The sequence below is a fragment of the Brachycentrus maculatus genome, unplaced genomic scaffold (assembly GCF_059751285.1).
Source record: "Brachycentrus maculatus isolate JH-2025_06_01 unplaced genomic scaffold, ASM5975128v1 h1tg000382l, whole genome shotgun sequence".
NCBI classification, from domain to species: Eukaryota; Metazoa; Arthropoda; class Insecta; order Trichoptera; family Brachycentridae; genus Brachycentrus; species Brachycentrus maculatus.
In genome coordinates, this window is record NW_028281131.1 from 312,735 (window position 1) to 328,441 (window position 15,707).

The 15,707-nt window shown below is 32.7% G+C and overlaps 2 protein-coding genes across 2 annotated transcripts in view; both read right to left on the reverse strand.

The window, feature by feature from the left end:
* LOC148303175 (lysosomal-trafficking regulator-like) overlaps positions 1 to 15,707 on the reverse strand; it is a 55,856-nt gene that overhangs the window by 32,973 nt on the left and 7,176 nt on the right. Inside the window, exons 6-20 of the mRNA XM_088270393.1 lie at positions 13,066 to 15,683; positions 8,437 to 8,615; positions 7,132 to 7,266; positions 6,853 to 7,018; positions 6,310 to 6,430; positions 5,821 to 6,023; positions 5,148 to 5,354; positions 4,334 to 4,435; positions 3,415 to 3,624; positions 3,000 to 3,146; positions 2,763 to 2,911; positions 1,935 to 2,189; positions 1,690 to 1,764; positions 1,272 to 1,389; positions 352 to 515 (exon numbers count right to left, since the gene is read on the reverse strand). Of these exons, the coding sequence (XP_088126519.1) occupies positions 352 to 515; positions 1,272 to 1,389; positions 1,690 to 1,764; positions 1,935 to 2,189; positions 2,763 to 2,911; positions 3,000 to 3,146; positions 3,415 to 3,624; positions 4,334 to 4,435; positions 5,148 to 5,354; positions 5,821 to 6,023; positions 6,310 to 6,430; positions 6,853 to 7,018; positions 7,132 to 7,266; positions 8,437 to 8,615; positions 13,066 to 15,683 (4,849 nt within the window). The remainder of the gene's footprint in view (positions 1 to 351; positions 516 to 1,271; positions 1,390 to 1,689; positions 1,765 to 1,934; positions 2,190 to 2,762; positions 2,912 to 2,999; positions 3,147 to 3,414; positions 3,625 to 4,333; positions 4,436 to 5,147; positions 5,355 to 5,820; positions 6,024 to 6,309; positions 6,431 to 6,852; positions 7,019 to 7,131; positions 7,267 to 8,436; positions 8,616 to 13,065; positions 15,684 to 15,707) is intronic.
* Positions 1 to 15,707, reverse strand: part of LOC148303176 (kelch domain-containing protein 3-like) — a 56,942-nt gene that overhangs the window by 12,889 nt on the left and 28,346 nt on the right. The gene's annotated exons all lie outside the window — the stretch shown is intronic.

Consider the following 15,707-nt stretch of genomic DNA (forward strand, 5'->3'; position numbering starts at 1 on the left):
GCATTTTTAAGTTAACATTATCACTAATTACACAAAGGGAAGATCATCAGTCATATATTTCCAGGGTTATACATATTAAAAATATATTAGAACAAAAATAATATCACTTTAACTAACAAATTTCCACCCCATTGGGAATCGAACCTCAAATCTAAGGGTAAGTAACCTTATGTGCTAACCACTATATAAAAGAGGTCAACAAGGTGTTAATTTATTGTTTTTATTTATTTACTGGACAAACAGATGATTATTAACATAAATAAAAACAATTTAGAAGCCCTGTCTCAATAATTTTACCAAATGGTTACTATATAAAATATGGTTATAAAAACCAAATATGTAACAACATACTGTAGCAAACAGAAACAGTAGAATATTTGGCCCGCCCAGTAGATAGATAGATGGCAATAGTCCTTTGTGTTGACTTGGCAAAGCCGACCCTGTCCAGTTGGCCACAGTGGGTACCGGGACACTGCACACACCCGACTTCATGCTGGGCATCAACCCGCCAAACACTAAAATCATCCAGCAATAACATTATAAAAATTCAGAAAAACAGAAAGACTTACTAGAAGCTTTGCTTGGCTGCGTTCATAAAGACAGCTACTGAATGTTATTTTTTCAGTATTAATCCCACCATGGCTGTTTCTGCATAACACATCAGCTATTTAATTGACACATGAAAACCTGTGACATGTACAGGTTTCATACATTACTTGTCAAGTAGATAGAATGAATTTAATCATATTTGGAAATCATTATTGCTGTTAATAAAACTCTATATTCAGACGGTGAACATGTTGTATTTTTTCAATATATAGTCCAGGGGTTCCCAATGTTTTTCAGCCCGCGGCACACTTACAAGTTTAATATTTTGTCACGGCGCTTTTCTTTAGTAAGCTATTTGGAAAAGACAATGCGACTATATATGTATATACATATATTATAGTCGAAAGAAATAGATAGGTACCAACAATAATAGTAGTTGGGTAGAAAGATGCTAGCTCTCAAAAAAGAAATTGCTGCTTTATAGGTACCCGAGAATATTTGTGGTTTCGGATAATGATAGAGGATGGACTCACGGCGCCCCTCTTTACTTTCTACGGTGCACTAGGGCGCCGCGGCGCACACTTTGGGAACCCCTGATATAGTCTATTATATATTAGAAGACCACCACAACATGTAATATATATTAAGCAGCACTAAAGACTGAATGTTGCATCACCAACAAAAAACTGCGATAAACTAAATGAACTAAATTTTAGACTTGCCTGATGGATTTAATGTGTTTTGATGGTAAATATCTACTATCCCAAGATTGTGAGCTGAATATTTCAATAACAAATTCTCTTGCAATTCTCGAACATTCAAGAATGATATATCCAATACCTGAAACAATGTAAAATTAGTAGAAATAAAATCTGTAAGAATAGTTAAATGGTTAGTGCAATAAACATGCGTAAGAAGTAATTTTTCACAATCATTTATTTTAAACATATTATTCTAGACTTGGTACACTTAAAATGTAAGGCTGATCAACTAGAATGTAAATCACAATCAAGAGGGCTGTATTTTCAAATACAATGCATTTTCTGATTAGCCCACCTGGAATCTAACCTCTGGGACTTACTGCATGGGAACCAGACTAAGTATATTTAATAGACTGTAGAAATATACGGATTATATTACCTGATCCCAGTCCAAGTTTGATGAAACTATATCAGGAACGAAGAGTGGTATAAAATTTGGAACAAGGTTGCCAACCTAAAAAAAAATTAAGTATTGTATTAAATTGTAGTTAATATGTATTGCACTCTGCCACAACTTGACACCCATTTTTAAACACAAGTCACATAGGCTTATCTCAAAAATGTATTATAAGAACACAAGTATTTATTTTTCCTAAATTGAAGAATATATAAAAAAATTCCAACCTGACAAGATGAGAGAGGATCCACATTTGGTCCAAATGCCATCAAGTACAAAACTGTCTGCCTTGTCAACACTGGAGTTCTGAATAGTGTTACACTAGAGAGGTACCAGGATCCCATAGGTCTGTTAGAGGTTTCGTTGTCACTACCCGTGGTGTGGCCCAACGTGAAACAAGCGGGGCGTGCTTTCCGGAGTAGTATTCCATTCAGTGGCACGGTGACAATGCGACTTTCGGAACCGTTCACAAATATAGTAACCTAAGGTAACATTTTAAACAAAATGTTGTAGATACTACAAACAGCATACTAATAAAATAAAGTATAGTAATAAAATCAATAAGAAAATCCCAGATCAGATTAGCAGTCCATGCAGCAAATACTTTTTTCTATAGTATATTAGTGTTCTTTAATATGGCAAAATCACAGGTAGGAATGCCTGGAGTAATGAACAATTTGAATACATATAAAGAAAAATTGTAACAAAATTTCTAACAAAATATATTAGATTGTGAAAATTTTCGGACTACGAACTAATCTTGAATTCTGTTTGCAAATGGAGCAATTTTTTACTGGGTATTTTGTATGAAGTTTAAATCGTTGGTTCAACTGTATATCAATGTTTTTTTTTGTATGAATAAATATGTATTATGTATTTAAACAAAAAAACATTAAAATCGTTCAATACATAGTTTAATTCAATTTTCATAAAGTAAAAATTCTTTGTCCTAGTAGATCACAATATTCTGCTTGAATGGTTGAGAATGATATTATTTATGGCATTTGTGATGTAGCGCATGCGTGGTTTTGCTATTCATCTGATCAAACACTTACTTCAAGCACTATATTTCTTTTCTGCATTACTTCCTTGATATTCATACCCAAATGGTTCCACTGGTGTAGGGGAATACATCCTTCCACTAAAGATTCACCAACTAATTTATTTTCCTGTTCGGGGCGACTTAGTTTTATCAATAGATCACCTAATGGGGGAAGTATTCTAATTAGAAAACAATTTTAATGCGTGCCTTTAATTTTATACTGAAAAAAGTCCAAGAGTTTCTAACTCACCATTTTTGGTATTCACCCAAAACTCTAAAATGAGAGAATCATGCCCGATGGACATCATATGCAAAATGCTTGAAAAAGGTTTTTTCAAATTGAGGCCTTCTTTAGTTGTCGGTTGCATTTTTTCCAGCTTACTGGCAGATTTAGGAGCTAAAAAAACGTCAATTTATTTATAAGATAACCCTGCATCAAAGAAATTCTTAGATAAAAAAGTTACTTTGAAGAATGAAATGTTGGGATAGTCATGAAAATAAAATATGCTTCCATAAAAATGCTTCCAAATTCTCTTCTAAATTAGTTTAGTTAGTTATGTAGATCTTTAAAAATGATAGTAGTACCTGATATTCCTTTAAAAATATAAAGAATACCATGTGTTAGATGAATCGTGATTTATTATTTAAAAATAGGCAAGTCTTACTTTTGCTGCGAAAACTTTTTTCAATTGGAACATCGCTGGATGAACTTTCATTTTGACTGAATTGGGAAGTGTCAGCGGATTTAGTTGGAGGAGATTGGATTTCTTGAACTCTCAACCAAATAGACAACGAACAGCCTTGCAGCCAGAGTCCCCAATTCACTCCTTCAATCGGACACCACAGCCCCATTTCCGACCAAGATGAATTGATACCTATGCATAAATAAAATAAGTTATTACAATATTGTGGAATAATTTATAAAATTCAGGTACTAAAATGAAGTGTGCATGAGTATTATGTCAATTGTATACGATTAAATGAATAAAAGTAAACAATACGAAAAAATACAATGAGTTTTAAAAATCTGCATACAACCATCTCGCAAATATTTTGGAGAGGAAAATTTATTTCTCTGCCGTACATATGCATTTAAAATGGATAATAACATTATTTTTTATATTAAATTTAAACATTTTTTTTAAAAATAAAAATGATTCAAAGAGATTATACAATCCACTTTTTTTTTAAACTTGGAAGGACTCACATCTTGTCCAACATACGCTAGCTTGTATGCGACTCTGAGTTCCCCTAACCATTGTTGCAAATTCTTTTCCTCTACTTAATCAAAAGTACTCTTTCATATTTTCCTATCCTATGAAAAATAATTCTTTATAATAATTCAATAATAATAATAATTAAAAATTTTAAAATTAAAAATAAATATTAATGATAATTCTTTAAATAATGTCTTTCATCCTGAATTCCTTCACTTACATTATCTGTACCATTCGTACTGGAGCGCAGGTCTAATCACCTTACTTTACCTTTGCATAATTTAATGAAGGTAATACCAAGTAAATCTGAAGTGGCACCCTATGCGCCAATGGGAGCAGATAGAGACGAGAAACAACAGATATGTACCTGAATTTTGATGCTGATGATGCAATGTTTTTGCCAACTGCTCAATTTGGGACGTTTGGACTTCTTTACTGCCATGAAGACTTGATATTTCAGAGCCCGAACCTAAAACAAAATACATACAATTCATTAGTTTCTTGATTGCTATAAGCAGCCTTTTAAATCGCCCTTTTAACTAGAATTGCATGTGACTTATGTTAAGGTTCATATTTTGATGGCTTCGAGTACAAATCTAATAATTCTCTTAAGTGTAAAGACTGACCGGAGCATTTCTTCGTAACGTAACATGTTACAATGCGAGCATTCAGGCAGTCAGTACAGCTCGCCGCGAGCGATGTTACGACGAAATGCTCCGGTCAGTCTCCACCTTAAGATCCTTTGGGGTTTTCAGCCAACAATTTATTAAATAATCTACCAGAAAAAATCTCCATTATTTCTTTGTAGTGGTGTCAATGAGATAAATATGTAATATCAATCTGAGAGTGTAATAATGACTCAATAATAATATTTGTAGCTTATATAATAATAATAATAAAACCCTTATCCGCACCCCAATGGTGCATAGGGCACTGTGTCATATTAACGCATTGTTATCTTGATCGTTTACACATGAAGGAAAGGTGATCAGCCCTCCGCTTCAGGTACCAGTCCATGGTGATATTGTATAAATATTACAGTGAAAAAATCACTTATATTTATTTTACCCCCCTTGGGAATCGAACCCGGGACCTCCAAAACGGTAGCCGAGCGTGCTGACCATTACACTACGGAGGCGGACATAGGATAGCTTATATAGGATATGTATTTTTCAACTTACGTTGTGGAAAGCGGTCAATGGGAAAGCAAACAATGAAATCAGGTATATTGGTCGGCGCCTTTTCTGCAAGGTCACACAGTGGTTCCAAGAGTACATTCAGCGGTATATCAGGAGAAGAGAAGAGATCCAGGTATAACCTTAATTCAGAAGGATCTATACTTCTTGCCGACAGAGTGGAAAGAAACTTTAATAAACTGCGTTGCAAATCTACAAAAAGTAAAAATTATGTCTTAAACTGAAAATTTTTATAAACAATACAAATTTATTTATAAGGTAAGCGTAGGGATAAATGTATCGGTTATAATTTTGGAAATATTTCATCCCTGTTAAGTTAAAATTCACTTAATAACTAGCACTATGGTGACCTTTTTATGCAAAATTTATATCAATCATGGCACCTAAATAATAACAGTGCAAAAAAATTAATCAGATTTTTTTAAGCAAGGAATTTACCACAATTGGTTAGTAAAACATTTAAATACGTCATATCTAAAAAAAAGGTGATTTACAGTTTTTTTTTATTAATTTTGACATAAGATAAATTTTGGTATGAGATTGATATGTGATATAATGATTTTTCGTTTATTAAAATGTTAAAAATAGTAGTAAATAGTAAAAATACTTTCAAGCAAATATATTTTATTATAATATACACATTTGTATAGCAGAATACCTTCTAAGTTTGGTGATTTTTTCATTAAAAGACGTATGGATGCGCTACTTAGGATTTGAGTAGTAAGCCCGCTGCCCGATGAACAATTAGTGTCATGTTGGAAACTTGAGGATAGTTTTCCAATACACGAACAAACAATGGACATCATCTGTGATAATTCCGTGGAATCGGATGCTTCTGGATTTTCAATGCTTTTTAAAATTCTTTAAAAAAGACATGTGTAACAAAATTAAATATTGCAATTAACACAATGATATTATTGAATTATGTAGCTTTAACTTTATGGAATTTCATGATGTTTTGAATAAACGAAATAAAACACTTATATAATACCACTTTTGATTTTTTCAATGTAAGCAAGACTAGTTTTGAAAATATTTGTAGTTGTCGAAACTAGTTGTGTTTACATTGATAAACTCAAAATATTATACAAGTGTTTTATTTTTATATTAAATAGCACAAGGATTATTACAGATAATGAAATCTCACCTGTCTATTAAGTCCAATAACACATCTACAACTGTCGTACATAATTCCGGGTGAGTAATAGCATTAATTTTCTTATATTCACTGTACTCTAACGTCTTGTAATTAATATCAGTACTCGGACCTATAAAATAAAGACCATTTAAAAAAAAACATTGAAATAAAAAATGTTTAACTCTTTGCACTGGAGTGCCGCCATAGAGCATCCATGGTTTGCCGTTTTACTCGAGTGCCGCCGCTATAGCGTCAAAAAAATAAAATCGTAATACTAAATATTTTTCATATTGTGGTTTTTTCATTTTCAAAATATTTGAACCAGAATCATATACGTACAATTAAATAGTAATAAGTCTCGGAATGCAATAGAGTTGACGGTACACACATATCAAAAAACTTTGGAGTTTAAATGGTTAATACTAAATAGTGAATTTTATATGTGTGCCCGCAGGCATAGGGTTGTGAACAACTGAGACAAAATCATTATCAAACAACCGTAATGTCATAATGTAATTCATGAACATATATTTCTGATAAGAAAAGTGTCACCTGCTTGCTGGCTGCCAACTGAATGGGTGGAATGCTCCAAATTTTTATTTGTGTTTTCCGAAACAAAAACTTGTTCTTGACCAGGTTCCGGGGCAGCTTGATCCACCATTCCCATTTCTACATCTGCCTGTAAATATATGACAAATTCCCCAATAAAGTTATTATCCTGAGAATAATAAATTTTACATGAATCATCCAATTCCATATTGCAGTTTTTATTTTAAAATTTTTCAAATTGGCACTTGAATTTATTTAAAAAACTTCAAATAATTGACTTACATCATACCCCTCTTCAGCTGTATGGTAAGGATCACTGCCTTCACTCATGTAAGGCTTGAGGCTAGTACTGTCTTCATCATCTCCACTGGAAGGCGACTCGTCATCACTATTAGCCGAAAATAGTAAAGGTGGGAGCTGCAAAAAAATTCAAACAATTTTTATTAAAAAATAAATTAATTAAAAAGCATTTTTTTTACCCTTTTTTCACCTATGATACACAGGGCCATGTATCGGATCGACACAGCGTTAGCTTATTGTTAATTATACAAAGATCAGTCCTGCGTTTTAAGATCAAGTTAATGGTAACATTTATGTATAAAACTAGTCAAAAAATTACACTGAACCTTATGCATGATAGCTTAAATACACTTACTACTGCACATAGAGTACAATAGGGAAAGGAATAAAAGACATTTTAAAAAAAAAATCAAGTAGAAACGTTCAATACTCTCTATGGATTTATTTAATTTTAAATTATAAAAACTTTCTGACAAACAATTGAACACAATGTTTTGCCTGCTATAATTTGTTTAAAAGATGCATATTTTCAAACAATCGCTAGTTAAACTTTATATAATACTTTTTATGAAGATAATCATATAAGAATTATGGAACTGACCACAAATAAAAATAAAACTTGTTTATTTTAAAACACAAAAATAAGGTCTATAATTTATTATGTCTATTTTAAATTAAAAAAAAAAAACAAAGCAAACACCTAGAAAAGACCAGGCCAGAGATGTTAGCTAGATGCCTACTATTTTAAAACAGAAAAGATTTTACTGCCTTCCCCATAATATAATATAGTTATATGAACTAAAATACAATGAAGAAAGTCTATTCAACTTTCTCAATAATGTGGTTGAAATTTGATACAAGTCTCTATAAATCTGCACTGATCGAACGCATGAATAAACATTCTATTAAATAGGGCTCAATAACAAAACTGTAGAGAATAAACAATATTAATAAAAAAAGCAATACTACTGAAAACTCTCAATTTACTAATTTACCAGGATAGATTGTGAAAAATATCCAGTGTAAAAAATTTCCCAGCTAGTCCAAAATTATAAAAATTCACAATTTTATACAAACGGTAACATTAAGTTTTCCAACAATATTTAATAAAAACCTGTCGCGATAGCCAAAAACAAGGTACAGCGTTTAATTTATCCAGATGTAAAAATACAATTCTAATTGTCACCCTATTCTATCTATTGACTAGAGAAAAAGCTTGACAACATAGAAAATTTAGTAATAAATTCGATTGTTTTATAATAAAGATTAATTTGTAATTTATCTTACTTTGGCCTTATTCACCGGCGGTAGAACTTGCTCAGTACTCGCTTGTGTTGTCGATGCTCGGATTAGCATCTCACAAAGGGACTTCACGTTGTTGAGTTCAAGTTTACAGCGTTTATCATTAAGAAGGGCATCCTTCAAAAGAGCCAGTATTGTTCTCTTGGACCGTTCCATAGTGCAATCTACAAAAATTTTAAATGTTTTCAATGGGGTATAACATACTGGTAATATCATCAATTGTTTTACTTTTAATAATACAGTGGAACCTCTCATAAAGAGTAATTCTCATGAGAGCAAAAAAAAATTGTTCCCTTAACGAGTGACATTTCACATGAGTTACAGAGAAAGATCAAGTCCCTTTTTCATGACATTAACTTGTGAGCCGGAATTCCGCGCCAGACAAGACAAAATGTTTCGCACAACGAATGTCTCACTTAACGAGTAAGATTCCGGAATAAATCATGCTTGTTATGACAGGTTCCAATGTTTTATGTTAACACGTTGTCGGCGGGACACGGCATTTGCCGTTTTTCGCGGACTGTCGGTCAACTGCGGGACACGGCAAATGCAGTTTTTGTCGACTGTCGGTTATCGGCGGGAAACGGCAATATACGGGTTTGTTATCAGTGTGAAATAAAACGCGTTGAAGGGTAATCTGCTACCTGGGTGCTAGGAGATAGTCTGTTGACGTTATTTGAGATGTCTTGTCCAGATTAACTAGTGTGTCGCTTGTAAAGGCATCCCCAGAAACTAGAGTTTTTATGCGATCTCAATCTCAAGTTTAGTTTGAGCCATTTCACGTATCGGACTATTTTTCATACCGCTCGCACTGTTTTGTTTACTGTTTGGTATGTTATTATTTGAATATATTAGTATTGTATAGGGAATGATACCTCGGAGGGGAAGACTATTTTTTATAGTTTACAATGCTTCTAAAATTGTGAAATACGGAATACTTAATTAAAAATTATGATTATAATTTATTTTTGATGATCAAATGTCATATATGATTTCTTTGAAAATTTCAATCGAAAATATTATTTTGTTTAGAAATTTTAAATTATTTTTTGTAAATTTTAAGAAAGCGATATATTTTTGCGCTAATCGCGAAAACACCCGCTATAGGCTAGAGTCTATTGTTTCGAAGCGCCCGACTACAATGTGTTAAGTATTAATAAAGCGATTGTGGATAATTCAAACAGTGTAATGATTGGTGTTGCATACAAAATATTTATTTATGCCTTTCAAACTATACTAACTTGAATTATATTAAAGTTTTATAAAATTCCACATTCTGACATTTTTTTACATCTTATATTTATAAGTACTTTGATTATTATATTTATAGAATGAAAAAAGAAAAAAATAAAAGAAAAAAATACTAGTGACCTTTTAACTGTTTTCTTTTAAAGTTAATTACCTAATAAAATATATGATTTTCATTTCCAGTATTGGACCCAAAATAATAAAAAAAATCTATATTAAAAATCAGATATCCTATTCGCATATATTTAATTCAATTTAGTCTGTACATTAAAGATAATTTATAATTTCATTCATTTGGTATGTTGACATTGGAATACAAAAAAAAAACAAAAAACATAAATAATAAAATGTTTTGCATACAAATCTATGAAATGTAAATAACATATATCATTGTAGATATTAGATTATACCTGTCAACACTTCACTATTAACACGATTTTTTGATCAATCACTTTCAATGATTTTCTTATTACAGTCCGGATTTAAATGAATTTGTTTATAATGCAACTAGAAATTAAATGAAAATACTATGAATTATAATCAAAGATTGTGTCATTGAAAAAACTGAATATGTTAAGTGCTTACACATTATTAATGATGTAACTGATCATACTAACTACGAAAACTTGAAGTAAAGAGATACAAATCACCAAAGCAAGAAGTTGTAAGGATTCCTTGCTCTTGAGTAGTATTTGTGGGTATCGAATTTCTTCAATAAACCAGTCTTTCAGAGTGGGGGAATTGATACTCCATACTGCAATAGGTATGTGTATTATAATAATAAATACACATACTTATATTTACTTACTCAGTAATTACATATGTTACTTACGCCATGCCATATTAAAATAAAATATTTACTTTTAAAATGTTTTCAAAAAATCTGTAAATAATAGTGGAAATTAAGACAGTTAAACTAACAGTTTTGTTATTTAATTTTAATAATAATAGGGTGTATTTTGAAACACATGGAAGCCATATTATGCAATATGATTTTTTGAAAGTATTACACATTATTAATTAATAAAATACTATTAAGAGACCAGTGTTTTCTAAAAGACGAATGGTGATAAAATCTATAAAAGCAAAAAAAAACACTAGAAATAATTGTTAGGCAGTGGATATTGTAAAAAGCATTAAACCCATGTAACTCTGTTTTCATTAAAAGGAATGCCCAAATGTATGGAAGTGAAGCATGAAGTTGGCAAAAGAAGGATGAAAGTAGAAAAGTGGTAAATGCATTCTCACAGCTGAATGAGTATCAAAATGTATGATAAATGTTTATTTTTATTTTGTGAAGGAAACAAATTTTTAAACAAAATAAATATTACAAGCATTAATAATAATATAGAATGGCCTCTATATGAAAAGAAGATGGTTAAGTAAATGCATGATACCGGTCGGTTAGATTTATGTGAAAGAAGGTTAAGTTAAAACATGCACTAAAACCGGTTTACAAGCAAATAATATGCATTCTTGTAAATAGTACATCTCAAAGACCATTTATAGAAATCATTCCACATGAATTTAAATCAAATATTTAATATTCAATGTCAATCATTTTTTTCTTCCAACTCTTACCCGCATGCAATGATGCATAAGGCACAGCATATGTTTGACAGTGTTAACTTCATAGTTAATAATATAAAGGCAAGGTATATTGATACTGATTTTTCTTATCAAGGTTTTTGATAAATTTAATATTTAACCGATTAAATCTTCAGTGAATAGAAAATAAAATTGAGAATAAAAATTACAAATAAACAAATTCACAATATGTAGAACCAATTGGTGTGACGTATGAACAACTGATACATCGCCTAAGCTTAGAAAGGAGTAGTGAAGAGCAATACTGTCATCTAAAGAATAAATCGGAAGTGTAAAGGCAAAGGGGTATATCTGTCAAATTTTTCATTTTCCATGTTTGTTCCACAAAATGTCTAAAATAGTGTATTCCATAATCTGGATAAAAGGATGTAGCTGTAGTTGCAATACTTATTTAGTTTTATTAAGATATGTACATACAAAAATACATAAAACAAATGAGTTATATAATTTCACAAGTTTGTTTTTGCTCTCCTGTAAAATTTGGTCTGAGACAGATATACCCCTTTGCCTTTACACTACCGAAATAAGTACCAACAAAAAAATTACACTGTAAACTTATATATAGGTATGTTGCATCCATGAAAGGGTCAATCATAATGTTGATATAATAATATTTTAGAAAACCAAACACTGATTTTAATTTGATTTTAATGTGTAAGAAGTTAAAGAGCAATCTCGAGATATTGTAAAAAAATAACTGAAACTAAATATATAAAGTATTAGTTTAAAAATAATAATAAATTATTCTTTGTATTCAATTTACCTTGTTTGATGCTCAAACTTATAACTGTTATTAGCAATGCATATCAAACTCACTTCGTTTCCTTTATTTTGAAGAAACAATCGAATATTTATTTTACTTTTATGCGAAAAGATAGTCTTTTCTGATTTCACATTATCATTTTTATGTAAATATAACGAGCAATAAAGAAATTACTAGGTATGTCAGTTATTAAAATGTCAACTATCAAAACTTATTGTCAAGATAAAAATAATAAAATGTAGGTATTTTTTAAATTACACATATTGTCTCCCATTGTATTCAAAGACATGTGATGTTTCTCTACTATCTCTACTGTGATGTGAGTACACTACTTTATTTTAAGTACATGGTACTAAACATGAACTAATATTTTACTTTGGTAAAAAAATTGTATGCCATGTTATAGGTTAAGGAAGGACACCATAATGTTAGTAAATTATGAAGTGATATTATTGTTTGAATAAGTTAAAAACAAAATTTAGTAATATAAAATTTAGTAATATAAAGCAAAAGAAGGATGAAAGCAGACTGAATGCAGTCGAAATGCGATCCCTCAGACGAATGTGTGGCAAAACGATGTTTGATAGATATTCGAATGATGAAATAAGGAAAGAATGTAAGGCTGAGATAAGCATTATCGATAAAATTAAGAAAGGTGTGTTGAGATGGTTTGGACATGTGGAGCGTATGAGTGAAGAAAGAACGGTTAAACAAATTTATGGGGCGAATGTAGTTGGAAAAAGAAGCAGAGGACGACCGAGGAAAACTTGGCACAATCAGGTATGTCAAATAATTGAAAGCGGCCGGGTCAGGAGTCGTAATAATCGTCGGGTATGTATGAGGAGATGCATGAATGTAGAAGAGGCAAAGAATGTTTGCAAAGACAGAGTGGTGTGGCGTTCGATTCTCTCTGCCTACCCCTGCGGGGAAGCGGCGTGATGGTTAGTTAGTTAGTTAGTTTTTTAAAATTTAGTAATAATCTGTGAATAACTTACCAGACACCGAAAGGTTTATGGAGATGATGGATTCCAAGATTTTCATGAGTATTTTATTCTCGGTGAGCGTGCATGGCACAAAGCAAATACAGTGAAGCAGCAACTTGAGCATTTTGTAAGAGTCTCGAAATATCTTCTGCCTTACTAAATATTTTCTCAATATAGGACAGTACAAGCAGAGTGCTGCGCATGTTCTCCAAAACGTCCAAATGTTCTTCAGAAGTTCTATGTGGTGGTTCATGGTCTGCTCCAGAGAACTAAACTGCATCTCGAATACTGCGTTATTGTGCGATCTGTTGGGTCCCTTTATATTGATAGGTTGAGACTTTTTTGGAACTAAATGGTTAGCGCTTTCATCCAAAGGTGGATCATCAGTATTACAAATATCTTCGTCCAAATTATTAAATGGCGCATCCTTTTCATCAGATAAATCAATCAGCGCTAAATACACGGGCCCTTCAACTTTCAACTTGAAATATTTCAACGCTTTGTCTGTTATATCTTCCAAAGATTTGAAAAGCATGTACAACGATGAGAGGGATTCTATTTCATTCGGTTTCAAAGACAACGAAGACATTTTAAAAACTGAACCATTCGAATCCAGTTTCATATTGAAAATTTCAACGATCGCAGTTATTTCTAAAATTGAACAGCACTGCTTGGAGAATTCCGGAAGCGCCATGAGTTCTAAAATATTAGTCAATCCGCCTATTTGGATGAATTCTTCCGCAAATGTGGTGCAACTAAGCAAGCTCGAAAAAGAATTAAGACAGGATATAGTCACAAAATAGGATGGTTCTCCGTTTGTTACGAGATAGTGTTTCTTTCCAGTTAGAAACGCCGGGTATAAGATACAAAACAGCAAGTCATGTTTTACAAATTCCTTACATTGGACTGACATCCGGAGTAGGTGACTCATAGTCGCGTGTAAAATAGAATAGTCCTCGATTTGAAGAAGAGGTAGGTACTTAGACAAGAAAGGCCATGTGGCCCTATTTTCTGACACTTCAAGGGCATTCTTATTTATACCTTCTTCATAAAAATAGTTGCTAGATGAACTTCTGCTGCGTATTTCTCTATTTTGATTAACTGAAGAAATCAAGTCTTTCCTAATATTATCATCCGGTACAAAGTATCTTTCGCAAGTTGCGCAAGCTTCAGTGTCTTGCGATAGTTTAATAGCTCCTAGTTCTCCGTATAAAGTTTGTTCTAGGACTGAGAAGCACAAGTTCGCTAAACCGTGGTAGGAGCGGATAACTCTTATAACTCTGTCCAGTAGGAAGTGAGGAGAGAAACAACAACACGACCCGCAGCTTCTCATGCAGCGGAGGAGCTTGGAGCGCAGGCTGGCACTCCGAGTGAGAACCTCGTCGGTCAGAAGAGAAGTGAGAGTGGCGTACAGAGTGGCGACACTGCACACTGGAGTCAAGCCCATGTTGCCAGAATGACAGAAGCATGTTCCCAGTATATCGTGATGGTGTTGCATCATCAGCGACACTTTTGATCGACACATCTTGTGCTTATTGCGGGAACACGACGCAGTGTGAATGACTTCGCTTCTGACTAGTTTCATGGCACCGATCAGTTTACTCAATAGATCCAATAATTTCTTCACCAAGCTTGTGGAATATGTTTTATCCATTCCTGGAATCCTCAATATAAGACTTATACTTTCTTTCAGTACTTGACCTTTTCGACAATCTCCGAATAGTTTAAACTGTTCTGTAAAATTGTGAATCTTGTCGAGAGATCGATGCTGCATCAGCAGACAGTAAAAGAACACAATAGTAGTGTAACTGATTCCGAACAAATATTTGGTTAAATCTGTAGCCTCTTCCGATTCGATAGCCGAGTCGTCAGTTGCATCGTTGTTGTCGGCGGAATATTCAGGTTTCCCATTGGAAACTTCTTCGGATCGGAAGCGAACTGATAACTTATAGGTTGAGTCTTCTAGAAGTCTAACTAACATCGGCAACAAGCCATTGTGAATAATTTTTATAAACAAATCGGGATGAGGAAAAATTTTATCGAAAGATACCATCAGCAGTTCTGTCAGTGAAGCTTTCAAATGAGCTACCTCTGGCTGTGTCAAATTTACTCGAGAAGCCGGTGATGATTCAAATTGTAAAGTACACAAGAACCTTACGGAAAAATTTACGCATTGAACATTGATATGCAAAGCCTCCGAACCGGATGTGTTCGATTCGGCTTTGCATAATTTGTACAAGAGATTAATTGCCATCTTACTGAATTCAAATTGGCTGATCTCAGATTTGAGGATTTCCCGGTGTTTGTCGGTAATATAATCATCCACGGAAGGTTTTTTCTTCTGTTGCGATCGTCTCAACGGACTGTAGAGAGAATCGGCGGATTTATCATCATCGCTCCGGACAACAGATGTAAAATAGTCAAAGTCGTTCGGATTGAAGCGAGCTTTTAGAGTAAAGGAACGATTGAGTAACTCCAGTTCATCACTATTTTGTTCGGAATCGCTCGACTGGTTCGGCTCTGTGATCGAATTAGCTCTGTTCTTGGAGAATAATGACCTTCTCACATGAGATTTCTTCCATTCCACATTCGAATTTGAAACTTTATGATTTATTTTTCTTCGACTACGACTGAAAAAATACAATAATTTAATA